At 42.8% G+C, this 19,287-nt stretch overlaps 1 protein-coding gene across 7 annotated transcripts in view; it reads right to left on the bottom strand.

The window, feature by feature from the left end:
- Positions 1–12,933: 12,933 nt before the first annotated feature.
- The window catches only part of ARHGEF28 (Rho guanine nucleotide exchange factor 28), a 124,540-nt gene continuing 118,186 nt past the window's right edge, over positions 12,934–19,287 (bottom strand). For 6 of the 7 annotated variants that reach the window (XM_040090288.2, XM_040090289.2, XM_058424104.1 and 3 more), the window contains one exon: positions 12,934–13,990. In XM_040090288.2, the coding sequence (XP_039946222.1) occupies positions 13,830–13,990 (161 nt within the window). In that variant the 3' untranslated portion in view covers positions 12,934–13,829. The remainder of the gene's footprint in view (positions 13,991–19,287) is intronic. The other variant, XM_058424108.1, reaches the window with a different exon arrangement.

Raw genomic sequence — 19,287 nt, 5'->3', positions numbered from 1 at the left:
TTACCTGTTCACGGTAGTAAATGTATGTTAAATGCCTTCCAAATCAAAATAGGAGTTAGGGAAGTGGTAAAACCCCAAAATGGAACCTTAAGGCTGTAATGGAGCAATACAAATAACAAAGCTTTGATATGATCATACGTGGGCTGGGACAGACCAAATTTAATAACAATTCCCACGAAATCAGAGAGTAATCTTAGTGGAAGGAGTTCCCTAGAAGCAGTTGATCCAATCTCCTTCTCAAAGTATGGTTATCTCCAGGCTCAGTCCTGCTACCCAGCATCTTGGCTACAGACATGTTGAAAATATTTAGCAATAGAGACTGCACAGCCTCTCTGCACGAGCTGTTTCAGCATGCATTCTCCACCTTGGTGAAGTTTTCCTTTAAATGCAGCAGGAATTCTGTTTCTGCTCACTCAGGCATGCCAGTTGTCGGGTGTTCCTTTTGCGGGAGTTTAAATTCCCCGGCATTCAGGTGGTTTTAGAGTCTTGGCCCTCTGAAAAGCTCTGTGCCCAATGCAGGAAAAGACGGAGTCTTCAAGGTTACAAATGCTTCGTTTATTAGTTCTTATCTTACAATTTTTTCAGTGTCCAAAAGATGTTTGCCGCGGCTCGGACATCTGGTGACTCCTCCTGTCTCTGGGCTGTCCTTATCTTTTATACTAACTGCTACGTATTCTTTATTTACTATTTATTACCAATGTCTATCTACTATTACTAAAAAGGTCATCTTTACTCTGACCCAATCCTCACTAACTACTTTGTGCCCACGTCACTGCTGAAATGGAGTGAGGGAACAAGAAGAAAGAAGAAAGAGACAAAACGCCCCAAATTCTCCATCTTGCCCCATTCACTTCAATGCCAAGAATCCTAAACCCACTGTTTTTTCACCCTGTGATATACTAAACTACTATTTTTCACACTCTTGTGGCCTGCAATGCTTCCTGCAGTGCAAGAAGCCTCTCCCATGGACTGAAATCAAATCCAGTGTCTCTCTGAGCTCTAGGCTCTGGGCTGGGGTCCCAGACCCCCCTGCCCAGGTCCCTGACCCTCCAGGGCAACCAAAGGAATGCCCTGGACTCCAACAGAATTCCCCTTGCTGCCGTTCCCATCTGCGGCCTCCTGTCCTTCCCCTGGGCAGCTCTGAAAGAAGTGCAGCTCCCCCTCCTCTTTATTTCCCGCCAGGCAGGTGGAGACAGCGGTAAGATCCCAGCCCAGTTCTGTCATCCATGGAACAAGCCACTGGGATCACCTTGGGCTCTTCGTGCACGCCACACACCGCGTCCTTCCCTGCCCTCCTCAGCTCCAGTTCCAGTAACCATCTTGTGCTGGGTCCCCCAGCTGGACACAGTATCTTAAAAAAGCCTCACAAGTACCAAATGGAGCAAAGTAATTGCTTTGTTCCAGCTCCTGGCTGCTGCGCTGGGGCCCACCACTCCTTTTCTGGGTTTCCAGGTCCCTTGGGTCTGGATCTCTCAGATTTCTGCTGCCATTCAGCTTTACTCCAGCACAGATGCAAGGCTTTGCATTTTTTCTTCATTGACAAGTACCCCGTCCATTTTGATTTTAGGAGTAACATGAGAAGTCATGTCAAAAACCTTGATAAGCCCAGCCATAAATTTAGTAATAAGTGCCAGGGAAAGAAATTAAGGCATAAATACGGAACACGAATGCCCGCCCCTGCCCTGTTTAACAGTTTTAGCACCAAACAATTCCTGAGACACCCCTGGGCTTTTTTTTAACCTGCAAGATGCAAAATGCCTTGCCAATGTTCAATCTCTATTTAAGCCAGCTAGTTTGGATACCACAAACTCTGCAGACAGAGCTGTATGGCACTCACTACAGCTCATTCTCCCTGCCAAGGCACACAGGGCTCTTGGACTGTCACAGCTACCATTTGTCTGGTTTCCCAGGTATATGAGTTATCTGAAGGCTTCTGATCATTTAAAGGCGTTGGTTGGCGTAGGCGCATTCCAAGGACCTTCAGACACAGATAATTTCAAGAGTTATCATTCAGTTACTGTTTCATTATGGAAGACAGACAAATAAGGACCTCAGGGAAAATAGAGACTAATCTGAAGGCCAGGAAGGAAGAATAGTATCTTAGGGTGAAGTCTAGGAAGGCTTTCTTGAAAATATTATAAAAATATGACAACATCCCACTGTGTATTACTAATGGAAGGGGGAAAATAGTTCTTTGCAGAAAAAATGGCAAGAATCTGTAAGATCAGCCAACAACATATAAAACCCCAGAGTCAAGGAGCAGGGACCAGGGCAAAATTTTATTTGGACATTTACCTAAAACTTGAGAAAACATCTAAATTTTCATTGAAAATCAAGTAGGTGGTAGCTAAATACCTGTTTTAGTTCATAAAACATGTTAATTTAGTACACATTTTTAGTTCATAAACTAGTCACATAGGGAAAGCCTGGAGTAGGCTGGGTGAAACTCTTCTATGTGTCTAAAGAGACAAGTCTACATTGACTTATAGAGAGGGTACAGATTTGATTTGCTTCAAGGTTCAGAAGTGGGTCAGAGACAAGTGTAAATTTGCTTGAACTAAATTCACTTGGATTTCACCACAAATCTGGGGTTCATTTATCTTCTTACTTTCCGAGTGACATGGTAACTGAATCAATACCACCAGTCTATTCCAGTCCTTTGCATTCAAAAGGATGCCTATGTTTAATTTAAGCATGTCCATTCGAGCAAAATCATCCAGCCATTTCTGTGGATTTTTCAACTTTCTCTCAGACTTTTTTAGTTTTTTTAACATTGTGGATTAGGCTACACTTTTCTTTCTGGAAAAAAAAAAAAAAATTCTAAATCAAAGCAAGAACAAGCAAGCCTCTCATTATCAAAAAGAAAAACAGAAATAAATCCAGACTCATTCAAAAAGCAGGCTTCAATCTTTTCTAATTACTTCCATAACCTTAAGCAAGCCACATTTCCCAAGTGAGCATATGAGATAATCCTTAAACATTAAGAAACATGAGGAAAATGCAGCAGATTTAGCAGGCAAATTAGAGAGAGGGAGAGAGGATTGAGCACCTGGGAAAGAAACATGCTTCAGCATTGATTATGCTGACTATTCTTTCTCACAATCTGGAGAAAAACATCCATCACTTTTCATTCCACAGTCACACAAGCAATACAGAGAGTTTTACACTACAAATAATTTTATTTAAAAAAAAAAAAAATGGAGTGAAAAAAAAAAAATTTCAAAACCCTGAATGCTATATAAGCAGTAGGCTCAGGTATGGAAATTTGTCAAGAAAATGATTTTTTAAAATAGAAGCCAGGATGATAACTGTCCTACAGAAATATTTCATGTAATAGCACTCAAAAAGTTAATATCCTTGCTTTTGCCCTCTACGTATTTGATGAAAATGCCTAATTTTGTCTTACTAATAGGAATGGTAGGAACCCATCTTCTAACCATGAAAGGCTGGAAACTTGTCCTCCTAAAAGAGGGAGCTGTTGGGCTTCTGCAAAATTTCACTTGGAACCACTGTGATGACTTTTCTTCCACTGTAAAAATGTGCGCAGTTTTGAGAGGTTGATTTCTTTCCAATTGAATACTCAAAGAAAACACTGTGAGCACTTTTTGAATTTCTTTATCTAGCAGCTGCGATTCCAGTGCCACCAGGTTGTCACACAACAACTGTGGCTCCTCTGAGGTAATGTAATCCCACTTCTGAAACTCAAAATAAAAAGTGCATGCAGTATTTTTTCATGGGATAAGCTATGAATTTTTTTCCTCTTTCTTGTTTTTGAATGAGGCTTTGAAAAATTGGAGATTTCCACATCCTCATGCAAAGGTGGAGAGAGAACAGGAGTGGCTGTGGAAGAGTAGGTTCCCACCACAATATTCACCACCCTCTTTGGAAGGTGTTGCTCCTGTGTGTGATCCCTTATATCCCAAAAACACTCCCTGTGAAGCTCAGGATGTGTGCTGAAGCACTCGTAAAGAACTGGGCTTTACTCTCTCATCAGGCAAAGCAGAAAAGATTTAACACTGTCTTAAGGGTTTCAAGCCTTGCTATAGCAACAGCAAGTGCTTACTGAGCATAGGGAAAGTGATTTGACATTTTATTTCACTGCTTCCTTTGAGCTCAGCAGCTCAAACAGACTCCTGAAAACCAGAGAGGAGCCCTAACTTCACATGTACTCTCCTAAAATAAACTATCCCCTCTCTTTGTGAGTGTAAAATTGTGTATGTGTAAAAAATACCCCTCAAAGCTATCATACGTTTTACCTTTATAGAATAATAATAAAAGATACTCTTAAATCTTAATCTATTTCAGAGATGAAGTGGCTCATTTGAATTCCTAAATCTTGCACTATCAAGGAGGGAAGTTTGTATCATTGATTCTGGCATTCTCATACTAAACAGAGTCACTCAGTTAGATGCTGATTTTGATTATCCCTTTTTTTCTTTCCTTTTTTAATCTGCATTTCTAGCACGTGTAGTGGCGCAGCTTTTCATGTACCAGTAATTCATTTTACCTGCAAAGCTGTCACACAGAAATTGAGGTGGGTCTATCTCTCTTCCCTTGTTTCTCACCCTGCACACGTGCACATTAATTACAAGGAGAAAGCACAAATGACACCACACACTCCAGAGCATCTGCTCAGGCCTTAATTAATCCAACCTTTACTCAGTCCCCATGGCAACAACACTCAACAGACTACCCTGATTTGGAATATTCAATAGAGCGTTTTACATTCCATATTTTATTCAAATCGTGGCTGCAGAACTACTCCTGTGCCAGCAAAGTAGTGCCAGTGCTGATGTGAACAGAATGAGTCCTTGGTCAACTTGACCCCTCCTCATACATGACCACATTAAAATGTATAATAGCATTCGAGCTAAGTCACATAAAATCAGACACACTCTTTGTCAAGGCCTAGAAAGAAGTTCATTACCCCTTTTTTACACTTAAAAAGTACTTCAGGCTTCATAAAATTAATAGGAATGTTGTGCAGTGCTGCACCTGCAACTCATATCATAAAGGTGATTATGAAAATATTATTAGCAAATAATAATTTCTTCGGTGTATTTCTCATCTCACTAGTCCTCTTATCAGCTTAGGCTCCAAACACACACATGTTCTGGCAAGGTGTGATCCCCATCATTTAGATGTTAATAGAGGCTGGAGTAAGAGGTTGTTTCAGCTAAGGGAAGAGCTGCTTATTTCAATTATTCTGTGGGCAAGGGGCCCCCATTCTCAGTTTTCTTTTGTACCCAGCCATGTTAAAGGAGGCACTGGAATGGATTTCTCCACCGTGTTGGTGCCAGGACTCCCTGCCAGGAATCAAAATTTTGTCTCAGCCCCACTTAGGGAAGGGAGCTCTGGTGGCCAAAGGTCAGTTGCAAACCATCATCCACAAGCCATCCTTTCCCATGGCCAGCACAGCACTGCTTGGATAAATCCTCTTAAACTGCTGCCTCAAAGCAGGAAGCACTGCTATCTCAGCTGTTTTCCACTTCACACATGCCCATTCCTCAGGGATAGCTGTGGGAAGGGGCCAGCATAATGACCCCTGTGCCTGTGGGCCAGGCTCCCTTGGTGGAGCTAGAGGACATTTTAAAAAAGCCCCCCAAAAAGCCACCGAAAAAAGCCCAGCCAAAATCAAAAATAACAACTAACCAACCAACCAAACAGCAAAAACCTCCAAAAAACCCCATGACAATTGACTCAAGCAGGGATCTTGATAAAACAGTGCAGGAGCAGGCAACTTTAGTTTGTGACTGTGCATGAGTGACAAGTGGATGGATGGAATGTTGGCTTGGAAAACCCCTGAGTGCTTGCATCTCTTGCACTGCCCTGTCTTTCCTCTGGGTATTAAATTACAACTTTAAACACTGACAGCATACAGAGTTAAAATGAATTATTTTGCTATTGTATGCAGACAAGTATGTTGGTCTGAAACTATACACAAATTAAATGTTAATCTGAGTCCAGGCATAATCTAATTACTGCTTCCTTTTGAAGTAAGAGGAACAATATTTACTGAGTAAATTATGGCTGTCTAAAGGTAAAGCTTGCTTTGAAGATTAAACAACACACATGTTGTTAATTATTATAACCATACTTGACCCTTGTCACTCTGCAAAAATGTGAACACATTTTGAATTTTCACAGAGACGCTGTGTTTTAGAAGTCAGTACCACATATCCTTGACAATTACCTTTTATTACACAGCGACACGAAAGAGAGCACCAAATGTACAAAGGGGCTGAGTGTGTGCAGTGTGTAGGGCACAGTTTCTCCGCAATTCAGAGTAAAATCCCTCTTTTGGCACAGAGGGGCTGCTGGCAGCACGGGGAAGCCATCCTCACCAGCACAGGGCACATCTGTGGGCTCCCCACACCCCAACATCTCTGCCCCTTGGGGGGACAAAGCCAGGCCAGATGCCTGCTGCAAGGGGCCCAGAGCATCCCGGTTTAGTGCTGGGGAGGCAATTGTGACACAGCAGTAGACAGAGAAAAGCAAGACCATCTCCAGGAGACTAGACAACGTAATCTCATCATCCTTCTCTGCCCACTGTGGGTTCTCGATCCACAAAAATACTTCCTGCTACCTGGCTATAAAAGTTTGTGTCCCAGTCCATCTTATTCAGCTTTATTTTCATCATTTGAGCTACCCAGTAGCTTGATTATACACCAAACACGCATCAACAGAACCCCTAATCAAATAATAAGGCATTATTGTTGTAATAATGTCATTTCACAAAATACCTGTACAGGTGTTTTCATCAGTGACTCCCTGAATGCTGAACAAAAGAAGCGGTTTCCACTATTGCTTGTGCTGCTTATTTTTTACAGTCACTTATTTTTGAGCCCCTATCACTTTGTCTGACAGCTCATAATCTAACTTTGCATGGAAGTGAAGCATTTTGTCTGAAAATGCCAAGCTTGGATCCAGGCCTGTGTGTTCCAAATATCTGACATCTCTTTTATGTTCAGGCTCGTCTCTATAATTACCCCAGAACTGCTGATGGTAGTGGCAGAAATAATAGGTTGGAAACATCTGACCAATGTTTAGGGAAATGTTTCTGCTTATCAGAAGGGAATTGTGAAATTAGGTGGTGAGCATAGTTGACTTCCATTTAATTGAAATTATTGATGGACGGACTGCATTCTGGTGAATTTCAATGATTCAGGTGTTCTGAACTTCAAAAGTCCCAGAAAGAATAATATTTTGAGTTTGGTGTCTGCAAACTGTGCTGTTACACACGATCAGTGTCCTTGAGAAGTGTGTTGGAAGTATGCCATGGGGGTTTTAGAGACTCCAACACAGTCCTGCCTGTAGGACAAGCAGAAGTAAACAACCATTTACCAATGAACTAAACTTCTTCCTCACCTTTTGGTGGTTCCCCATCTTGCCCTTGAAAGCTGCTACCCCAATCCCTTTGAAGAGTTAGGCTGTAAATTAAATGAGAACAGCTGGAGTCAGGATTAGAAATTGAACTTCTGCTGTGCAAACTGTGATTTCCAGTGAAGCAGCTGATGCACCCTACCTTCTGTCAATAATTACTTTGTGTGAAACATCCTTCAGTGCCCGGCATTTATTTTATGTGCCAAGAGAGGTTTCCCAAGGCTGCAAGCCATCTCCCACAGCCTGCACAAGCCTTCAAGATGCGCACTGAAGGGATGGGTGCCAGGCAGGGGGGTGATCTGAGCGATGCCCTGGTTACCCCAGGGCCCCACCCCACCTCTTGTAGCTTACCTGGAACATTGACAGGCTTCTGCAGTTTCTGAGGGAATCATCCACACACCATCCGCAGATCAGACACAAGCACACTTTGCCACCTGTACCCTGGAGTTTCACTTCGTGGTAACAAGTTCTGCGCTGCCAGACACAGAAAAACACCAACCACACCCTCTAATCTGGAGATGTAGATGTTTACTGAGACCTTTAAGGAAAATTATTGCAATAAATCTTCCTACAGAAAGCCTTGGCATCACCTGGAAGGTAGTCTGATGTATTTTAGACTTCTTCCACAGCAATAGGATTTGGCTCATGACTTACAGCCCAGACATTTTGCACAACTGCAGTCTAAATATCAGATGGAGGTCAGCTGAGGCAAGGACACCATTCCCACGGTAGGATAGCATTCTCAAGCCATCTGGAAGAAGGAAGGGAATCTTACTCTCAATACAGCTCTGCACCAGCTTTTTCTCTTCATAGGTCTGCAGGTCACTGCCAGACCTGAGAGTAAATCATTAATTTGATGTGTGCTTCAAAGGAGGTTACACCTTATCTTTGCATCCTCCAAGTCCTTCCTTTAGCTGCAGCATTGTCACTGTCCAGCCCAGAGAAGCTGTTTTGATACTGGGCAAGTATCAGGCACTTGGAGACACTTTTATGCAGTCTGTGCCACCTTGTCTGTTTACCTGGTGTCTGTACATGAGTTTAAAATCAGGTCAAATCTGGTCATGAGGAACTTTGTGAAGGAAAGCAACATCAGCAGAGAGGCAATTTTACTCTTAATGTTTTCCTTTTCACTGACAATTTCAGTATGTCACTGAGAAAACTTGCTCCTTAATTAAAAGCTGGAAAGAGACCCCAGAGGATAAGGATAGTTACCCTCCACTGACTGAAAGCAGGAGAGGCTCTGTCACTGCTTAAAGTTATTTTTGTCTACTTGGCCGCTTTGTATGTGGAATTGACCTATAATGGCTTGGCTTAGCATTCATTCAGCAGCGCTAGGACAGCTGTGTGCATGCAGTTTTCGTTTCAGTTGAGACATTACTTACTTTATCCAGGAGCAAACTCCAATTTCTTACATTCCTTGCACTACTCCAAAGGAGCACAAGTGGGTTCACAGCTTGGCCTGAGCATTTTCCATGAGCTGGGCACAGGGGATGCAGACATCCTGTTTGCTCACTCGCACATGAGGGCCAGGGCTGACACTGCTCTTCACAAGCTGTCTTCAGCCCATGCCATTGTTTGTCCATGTTGGTCTTTGTTAGCAGCAGTGGTAACCTGGGCGAGTGGAAGGTTCATGCCTCTGCAGAGCTCTTGTAGCATGGCTTGGCAGTTTTACAGAAATCTGATAAGAAGTTTCCCTTGGGTCTGTTGAGCCACCACAGGACAAATTTTTGTTTGAACTTACATGCTCCACTGTCCCTTTCGTACATACTTGTTCTCTCTGGCACCGGGATTAAAAAATGTGGCATCTAACTGTTCTCAAATTATCAGTCAGTCAATAAGTAAACTGGGGTTTTTTCTCTGAATAAAAAATCTTGTTCCATGAAGGAGCTTAGAGACACCTACTTGGAGTGGACACTCTTCCTGCCTTTTCTACACCCAGAGCAGCTCTTTAAATGTTTCTCTTCTCCTGATCTCCACCCCGGATATTTCAAGACTCAAACTCAGAATCTGATGGGTGCTGCAGACCTCATTGTGGCAGAACCTTTCCGTGTAAGAGGTGGCAACATCCTGATCTGGGCCCGAGATGGAGTGAGGAGAAGAGGGAGAAACTTCAACACAGATGATCCATGGAGCAAGAAACACAGCTCTCTGGGAATTTGGGAGCCAGCTACCGACCTGAGTAGAGCTGCTTCCAACACTGCTCTGCAGGTCAGGGAAAAACAATGACGTTTCCAGCTGAGATACCTGGAGATACCCCACAGCCTGCAAAAGCCTTGCAGGTTCTTCCACAACCCCTGCAGCCTTTGATGAGCTCCTCACAGAAGTCTGGTAGATTATTGTCTGATGTACTTTTTCAGCGCAAAGGGATGGATTGATGACAACACTTCAGATTAATGCCAGCCTCACTTCAGCATAATGCCTCAAAGGTTATCCTTTGAGGGTTTTCCTTTATATTGAAGAAATGAAACACTTTTTGACATCAGTCTGCCAAAGGGGGCCTTTTTGCAAAATTTAAGCCATTGAATTCAGGCCATCCTCACAGACTCATCTCACAATTTTGCAGCAAGACAGAAAAATCTTTTTGGAAGTTAACATTTAGCTGTCCCTATGACTAAGATTATCAGGAACACTCACAGCTACTTCTGCAGTGATTCTACATCCAAATCTTTACTGGGGATGAGAAAACAACAAATGCATCCTTTTGCCTTGGAAAAATGGCAGAAATCATTTGCAATGTTCTGAAGATCCACAATTCTGTAAAAGCACATATCCAACCCTTTTCAGTATGCTAATGCTCCACAAGCTGCGCTGTTTCTACTTCTGTAATACAAACTGGGCACAGTGAAGGCTTTGGATGGGAAGGATTTGGGGTTGGAATTCTTGTCAAACAGAATATTCATTAGAAGGTGTCCGAACAGCCACACTATTTCCCTATTTTGTCATCAAATGCACAAGGAAAGCTGCCTCATCTGCAACTCTCCATTGCTTCCAAAATTCCACCTGAGCAAGTTGCACATTTCTTACCACAACACAATCTCTTTTTCTTCCAGTGAACACCACCACACTGCAAAAATGTTTTTAGCAGCAAAATTGGCACCTACTTGGTTAAGATGCAGCAAAAGATCTCACTGACTTTTTTGAACTAAGTGGGTGGCATATAAATTAATGCAACTAACAGGGCCCTCTAAGTAAAGTGATTTGTATTCGTTACATGGAACATTAACCTACTTTTTTTTTCAATCATTTCAGTAAACATACCTTGGGGAGTTTTGTTGATGGCCTAATCTGTATTTAATTTAGTAATTTGAAAATAACATGGATGACCTCTGTGAAAAATCTCTTAGAAATGCAGCTAAGTGTGTTGTTTACCTTAATACTCAGACAGCAACCAAGTGAAGAATTTTCTCCCTTTTGGCCTCATTCTACAAATGATTGGATGCACAAATCTAAGGGTCTGGATCCACACTGTAAGCTCAAGTTCTTCATTAATTTCTTCTCTACCATGACTGTAGACTTGTTGAAGAAAAGATTTGTTGCAAGTTTCCCTTAAAAGTTTTTTAAAGTTGCTTGATATGCCAACTTTACTAGCATACAGCATTAAGGAGAAAATGCTGGAAAAGTCAAGGCATTACAGCAAGGAAATCCCTTCTTTGTTAAAAGACGGAGGAAAAAATTAAAATAAGAAAAAACAAGCAGAAAACTCATCCTGGTGCCATGGGTATTTGTAGTACAGCAACTGCTCCTTTAATTTAAACACTGAAATTAATGACTAAATTAGATTCTGAGCTTTCATAGTCAAGATGCTTTGAGAAGCATAGCAAAACCAAAATGCAATATACGGGATGCGTGAAAAATAACGGGCTCTGCAAATAAGCTGTCTTCAAAATAACATAAAAAGGTGAAGAGAATTTCTGAATCTATTTTTCTAATTAAAAAAGAAGATGCAGCATTAATATATGCCTGACGGTAACTGAAAACACAGACTGCTAAAACCGCTGAGTCTCACTGGGGCTGTGTTTAAATTCTGCTAAGTATTAAGAAATGCCTAAATAATGGACAGAGTACAGGGGTTCATAATACATCTTGTTATAAAGAGCACCTGCCGAGACCATACTGGCCTATACTTTAAACATTTTCGACAATTAAAATTCCTAAATCTAGAGGCCACCTGTTTCCTGCCTTTGCCCTTCTGAAATGCCAGAAGTTTTACTGTAAACACAGGTGAGCAAAATAAGATGCTCACTGATTTTAAGGGACTTAAAGGATTTTCACAACAGCTGAAGTCTGGACCAGCCACTTTTCAGCTCCCAGCCCCACAATTAAAACTGATGAGAGTAGCAGCGTCGTCCCTTCCTCTCCCGGTGGCAAGAAGCTTACGTGGGAATTCCCACACCAAACTGGGACAGCAGCTATCCGTCCAGCAGCTTGGATTTGACACTAACCAATACCAGATGTTTCAGCCAAGGCATGACAAAATGCAGAGAGAGTAACTGTGGAGAAAACTGCTCATTTTTCCCCCCAGTTTCCTGTGGGTCTCCAGGCAAGGCATATATCCTGGGACCTACAGCATCCCAAGAAATTTGTCTGGCTACTCAGAAATTTGCCAAAAAGCTGTTCAGGTGGCAACCCTGAGTTCATTGCTCACTCTCTATCTTTACTGCAGGGCCCTTAAGAGAAGCTTGATCCACACCTTATTTTTAGTCTAATTGTGAAAAAGTAAAGCAGGTAAAACAATTCTAGAAATCCTAAATTGGGCCGGGGGGGATTCTCTAATAAAGAGACATATTTTTAAAGTGCTTCCAGGTTAGCAGGAGTCTTGAAGGCTGGACATAGACACTGGGAACCACATCTGCAGGCTCAGTCTTTCCCTGATGGCATTTTCACACCATCATTTGCACATCAGCTGACGTTAATACGTCCTGCTCATCGTGCCAGGTGCTCGGTTGTTTGCCCAAAATACCAACTGAACAACTACTCTGGAGTCCAGTAAGGTGCAGCTCAGAAGGCTCTGCTTTAGGGAATGCCCCACAGAACCCAAGCCCCTGGAAGAAAATCCTCCTCTGTCAGGAAACCCTTCCTAGCGAATGCACGGATCTAAAACTCTGTGCCCTGTAAAAGGTGATGCACAACACAAGGCTTAGGGTAAAACGGAAACCATCGGCACCTGGGGCTTGCCCAGACAAATGGGTGGGAGCAATCCTGTGCTCCTGTGCTCCTTGAGGCGGGCAGATGTGAGGCAGCCCTGATTCAGGAGACGTGCAGCTGCACTCCTGCTGCACCTCTGCCAACGCCACCAGCCACGCCAAGTGGCGAAAGGCACATCCTTGGTTCTGCCAGCTGAAACACGCAGCTTTGGCTGCTCTGGACCAGAAACACACATCTGCAGCAGAGCTCAGTGCAAACAAGGTCTGGACACTTTTTTTTTTTTTTTTTTTTTTTCCCCCCCCTCTCTCTCTCTCCTGTTTTCTTATCTCTTTGGAGAATCTCGCAATGAATCAAAGTTACAGTTTTGCAGAAATGCACAGAATGTTTATTCAGTTTGACAGAAGTGTACAAATTTTTCAGAAAGACAAAAAGGGCACAAAAAGGCACAAAACAGGTTTCTTACAGCCTAATACACAGGGAATCCCATGAGTCTGAAAGCAGAAAGCTATCTGACTTCTACACAGGAAAGCAGTGGAGTTTCTGGAGAGTTCAGTTAACTGAAGCCGACTATTTATCCCCTTTCTTTTCTTTTGATGAGTGAGATGGTTTAATCTGGTAAAATTTAATGTGTAAGGACACTTACTGAGATGAGCAAAGGTTATATATAATACAATAACTGATTTAGTGCATCTCTGCACAGAGGCTGGCAGTGGTATCAAAATGATAATAGGCTTTGGGACATGAAGAAAACACTTACAGTTATGCAATTATGCTCAGACCATAAAAAACATCCCCTTCTGAGCAGTTCCTGAGCTAGAAGATAAGGAAAATGACCCAACAGCTAAGGGTACATAGCACATTTCAGCAAAGACTAGAGCCATCATTCTTACATTGCTGTCTTCTCATGTTATATCACAGCTATTAGAAGGTTGCTGATACACACTCTGATATCTCAAGTAGCAGACCCATCTCTCTTAGCTCGTCCTTGTAAAAAGAGGACTCAAGAAAATCAACAGCAGCTTTCACAGTCCTTGGTGGCATCTTCACAATTTCAAAATGTTAGGTCTCCCCTGCTACTCGTTGCTTCTTGCAAAGCATTTGAAATCATGTCATAAATAAAGGATTACCTAACAAAGGCTTCAAAATAACTTACTTTCTATATTTATCATGAGTAAATTTTTGCATTTACTATTAACTACTACCCTAAAAGCCAGATGGTCATATAGAGAATGACTACAGAAATTTAAAAAAGCAAACACAGTTACCTTTCCAAAGTGCTACTGAGATTAGAAAACAAGTTATCAGAGGTAAACAATCTTTTCCTCTACTCTGGCTCCACTTTCTGCATCCTGCAGGCTCTCAGGCTGGTGGTTCAGCAGCAGTTCATCCACCTGTGGTGACTGGGTGGATCCCTGGTTTGGAATGCTGGTCTGGGGACCTTGGGTCTGTGGTGCACTCAGATCTGTAACACACAAGAGAAGAACAAGCGGCAATGCATTTTCTGCCATGCCCGTGCCGTCAGAAAGAGAAAACTCTGACTTTTTCATTAGGACCCTTTTCTAGTTTGCTCCATCTGCCTAGAAAGCAAAACACTGCTCTAGAAAAAATTATACTACAGGATGGTGAGCAGTACCTTACCCAAAATTACTGAAATCTATTCAAGTAGGAATAACAATAATAATAACAACAACAACAATGACAAATGTGTAGCCTTACTTTACTAAACACACACACAATAGTGGAAAGACATAAACAAGGTCAGAATTGAGCTGGAGGGAAACACACAGCATATAATCAGAGCCTTTGTTAGTAATAATACATTTGTAACATTATTGCAGTTTTCATCATTACACAGAATTTTATTTGTGAGCCTTCCTTTTATGGATGTAAAAGAATTAAGCGAGCAAAGTTAAAAGTCTACGTGGCTGGCACTTGCATTCAGCTTTTTCTACCAAGCTGTGTTTATTTGCACAAACTACCTACTCTATTTTGATCCTTTTGGCGTGACGTGGTGAGAAACACTTCCATCCAAACACTAGAACATTAGTTCACAGTGATCTTGTAATCTTTCCGCAAATGCAGAGAATCAGGTAATTGTTTTGCAGCATTGAACAATGAACATTTCTATGATGATCCACATATAGCTCAAAAAACCTGAAACAATACATGTGCAGTTGGGTTTTATCCCTGGTCAGCATCCTGTAGCACTTCAGGTCCTCAGGAACTGCATCTAAGTATTTAGCTTTTCTACATCTGTATTTCTTCAAAGCAACTCTACCATAAAAATGACCTGCATGACAAAGAATGTGTATCCTCATGCACAGAGATGAAAATGATCTGTAATGGATAAAGCTGCAATATTTTTCACTGTAATCTTAGCCTGACCAACGCTTCTATTACATCAGGAGGGTTAAATTTTCATTCCTCCCTCTCAAAAAAGGACTCTGCAGAAAGAAAGGGAGCTTGGAACTCCTTGTACAGCATGGTAATGCTAGAAGCACTCAAACGGAGAACTGGGTTTCTTTGAGCCTTGATCATTCATGCAGAGCTGAAGAAACATTTCATGCCTGCTCTGGTCCCTACTTCTCACATGTGTGTGCAGTGGAAATCTATTATGAAGGATCTATTCGGGTTTTCACACACCACATCACTTAGCTGGTGGCAATTCCTAGTGACACCTGCCCACCTTTAGCATTCCCCAAATATATGTGACTTTCATCAGTCTCGTTCACCGAGGCAGGAGTACGAGGCAAAATAAGCTTTCTGGCACCTGAAAAGCCTGGGCTCTGCGGCTGCTCCCTGGCATGGGGTGTGTGGAGCAGTGTGGGACGATTCTGCAGCGGGCGTGTGGGAACACATCACATCGCAGCCTCTGCCCTCAGCATCGTCTCTTTGATATGCACACAGCTGCGGGGAGCAAACAGGCTTTGGAGCTGCAGCTCCCAGCTAAAAGCCACATGCATCTTATCCTTGCTGCCAAGACTGCAGGGTCAATGGCAGGAGCAAGGTGTTTATAAACGAGCTTAGTCATAGTGGGGCGACACAGAACGTTACAAAAATTAGTCAAATGTCTTTCTTCTGCTGTTTTATACTGGATTAAGTTTCAGTCTTGATGAAAATCCAGAGTAAGTCTTGATTGCAAGTGATTTATTTGCAATATGTAACACAGCAGGACTTGACTCCCTAACTTAGTCAAACAGTCCTGATTTTTTGAAGATGACGTCTGCATTTATTTCTTTTTGATGGTCATGTAAGAAAAAGATTGCAATTTGCAGCCCACAGAAGAAAGCAAAAATATGTCTGTCTCTCTTTATGAAAACTGGATACATTTGGTTTGTTTCTTTATTAAAAAGAGCCCTAGTAGCAGAAGTTCCTCAACTTCTAAACACTTACATTTTGGGGTAATTTTACCTACATTAATATTCCTTTTAAGTCCTGTGAGTCTATTCACATTACCCAAGTCATGTGCATAAGAATACCAGGGAGTAGACACTTATTTGAAAGATCTGTTTCCAAAGTTTATGAAGTACATAATTTGAGAAGCCTAATTACAAATTTGAAAATACACAGAAAAGAAAGAGAAACACCTTGCGTGTATTTATTTTCCACCATCAAAACTAAACAATAATTGCTTCACCAATTAAAACAGTAGTTGTTTCCAAACCATTTCTCATTAACTGTTATAACTGTAAGCAGCAGAGCTGAGCAGTGGGAACTGACAGCATTCTGGAAAAACAAATCAGATCCTGTCACTATCAAAATAAATGATTTATCACTACTTTAGCTGCCTTTTTTTTTTTTTTTTTGGTTGGTTGATTGGTTGGGGTTTTTTTTCCCCCTAAATACATTGAATCTGGAAAACCTGAACAGCAGGAGAGCACCCAGGAGGTAAGAGCACAGCTGCTGCTGGAGTGGAAAGCGGCTTCAGGCTGGAAGGGTTGTGCTTAATCTAACTGAGGAGAGAAGGGGCTGGTTTTGGATTCACTTCAGGTGGCACTCAACACAGGCTCTGCCTAATGAAAGCACAATGTGTCCCCAAGGCCACCACGCTCAGCCTGCCATCGGGGAGGGTGGCCGCTGTCTCTGCCCGGTGCCACGCTGGAAGCAGCTGAGCCAGGAGAGCAGCTGGTGTCACGGGCAGCAGCGTGATCTGCCCTGGGAGCAGATGCACGTGGAGTGTGGAGGAAGTGCTAGAAATGGTAACAACAACAGTTTCAGGTGAGGGGAGAGTGAGAAAAGTGGGCTGAACTGCCAGTCAGCCTTGGGTCCTGTAAGGTAAAACAGTGGCAGCAGCCAAGAAGCCACCCCTGAGCTCTCTGGTACTCAAAACTGAATTGCCCTTGTCACCAAAGAGGATGAAGGTTGAGAGAAACCTTCCTCTTGAAATGCTCCCAAAATAAGGAGGAAACTTCTGAAACCAGGTTTGAAAACATCAGCTGCTGTCTACTAAAGAACTCTGAGAGCTGAGGATGCTCAGTAAAAATCAAAAAGAGAAACAAACTGATTGTTTTTGCAGACAGCAAGGCAGAATGGGAGATCCAAGCTCTCCCATGCTCCCCTGGCCCCTGGGGCACCCATGGGAGCTCCCCAGCCCATCTCCAGGCCCACTCTCTGCTGCATTGAAGCAAACATCAAAATTCACTTACAGTCAGGTAAGTACAGACCACAGGCTTTTAATGAGCTTCCTTCAATGCGATCAAAATCCATCTACCAACATCAGCCATAAAACGAGTTCTGTGTTAACCCCCCTGTTTAAATTCACCATTTATTTCTCCTTTTTTCTGTTCCCCTCCAAGCTACCAAGAGATGCTCTCTCTGTTTGGCTCAACAGTGTGGCCACTAGACCAGATCCCAGGAAAACCCAGGTACAGCCCCTGCCCACACCATGCCGGGCTCTGCCCTGCTCCCACACCCTCGCAGGGAGCACAAACAAGAGGGCTGTGCCTGGCCATAGCCATCCACTCGCTCATTTACACTGTTTTTCTTTAGATAAATACTCCCTGACTGTTTCCAAAGCTTTAACAAAACTGAGTTGTAGCTCAGACTCTTCCGCAGTCTGCTCTGCTCCCTCCTGGCTTTTGCAATAGCAGAGAGCTGTCAGCAACCCTCTGTACCCTGGGCCCCCAGAACTTAAGCGCAAACTTCACCTGATTCTCACTTACATAAAATATATTTCCCCTACAATACTCCAGGTGACCCTTTCTGTGCGAAATAGATTTGATTGTGATGGCGTAAATTATAACATCTGTATTGTCTCACCCTTCACACGAGACTGAAATCAGAATACAAGTTTTTCAAATGCCTCTCAGTTGCCCCATCTCTGGGTCAGAAAAGGGTATAATCTGACATCCTTCCTTAAGAACGAGTCAGATCCGCAGCTGCATCACGGTTATCCTAGGTAAAAGTGCCCAGTAGACCAGAGAAATCCACTCTTTCGAGGTCGGGCTGGTCAAACACCCAAGGCAAAGAAGGCTGTGCTTGAGGCTGGTGACCAAAAATTAGGCAATCTGTGACAGTACTTCAGCCTTTTGGGGACCTGTAGCCTGTGCCACACCTGAGTATTTATTACTCCTAAAGTACAGCTTTTACTCCTTTAAATCTCAGCTGAGACAATTCCATTAAATAAAGAAGCCCCATGCATCCCAGCAGTCTTCTCCACCAATTTTTTGCAATAGGAGTTAGAGGCTGCTTCTAAAAAGGATCCAATCACAAATTGTCTCACCCACACAGACGCTGTCAAACTCAACACTAAAAACAAATTAATTTTTTCCCCCATTTTCCTGGAGTTTAGGTCTGGTACCATGAGGATGAGCACCAGGAAACTGTAGAGAGGCACTCTACTCTTTCCATATTTTTTTAGACCACCTCAATATAACAACAATGGCAGATGGCAGGCCTGATGTATGTGGGATCAGTTCTCAAGGGAGTTCATAAGGGGACCTCATTTTTCCAAACTGGGTCTGGGTCCAGGCTCTGAACAGGGAAAGAAAAAAGAAAAAAAGAAAAAAGAAAAAAGAATTCTGCATCCTGACTACCCTCCCTTTTCCACAGCACTAAGAGACAGGATTAGTAGTATCTCACAAACTGCTGACAAGGTGAAGGACAAAGGAATGGTATTTGCAGGAATCCGAAATCAATACACATAAAAACAAACACAGCCCATGTACCTGGGGGGTGGGAGATACAAAAGCCAAGTAAACAACTCATTAGTCACACTGATTCTCACCTCCTGTCTGTTGTCATAGGACGTAAGCACTTCCACATCAAGTAAACACCACAGATTTTCTCCCGAACCCCCTTCATCCCTCCCCTCCCTCCCCCAGGATCATGATGTTAAGGCTGGAGTGCTCACAGTGAAGATTTTGGGAAGGACAGGAAAACCAAGGCACCAAGAAACACTCCAGGCAAAAAAACCTCTCAGCTCCTGTGTTTTGAACAGAAAACCCTTAGTGCTACTCCTTCAGCTCTGACCCTGGTTTCACAGCATCACAGGATAATTCAAGTTGGAAGGGATCTCAGAGGGGCTTTAGATTCAAACTCCCCTGCATAACTGGATGAAAGGAAAGGAAAGGAAAGGAAAGGAAAGGAAAGGAAAGGAAAGGAAAGAAAAAAGGAAGGAAACTACCGTCCCTTAATGAACTTCCCCTGGAAATGGACTTCCATTACCGGCCCTGCAAAGCCCGTTCCATTCCCTTCCCCCTTCCCTTACTTTCCATGCATTTCCTGCCCTTCCCTTCCTTCCCTTCCCTTCCTTCCCTT

The sequence above is a fragment of the Hirundo rustica genome, chromosome Z (assembly GCF_015227805.2).
Source record: "Hirundo rustica isolate bHirRus1 chromosome Z, bHirRus1.pri.v3, whole genome shotgun sequence".
Lineage (NCBI taxonomy): Eukaryota > Metazoa > Chordata > Aves > Passeriformes > Hirundinidae > Hirundo > Hirundo rustica.
This window is presented reverse-complemented; position numbering and strand designations above follow the sequence as displayed.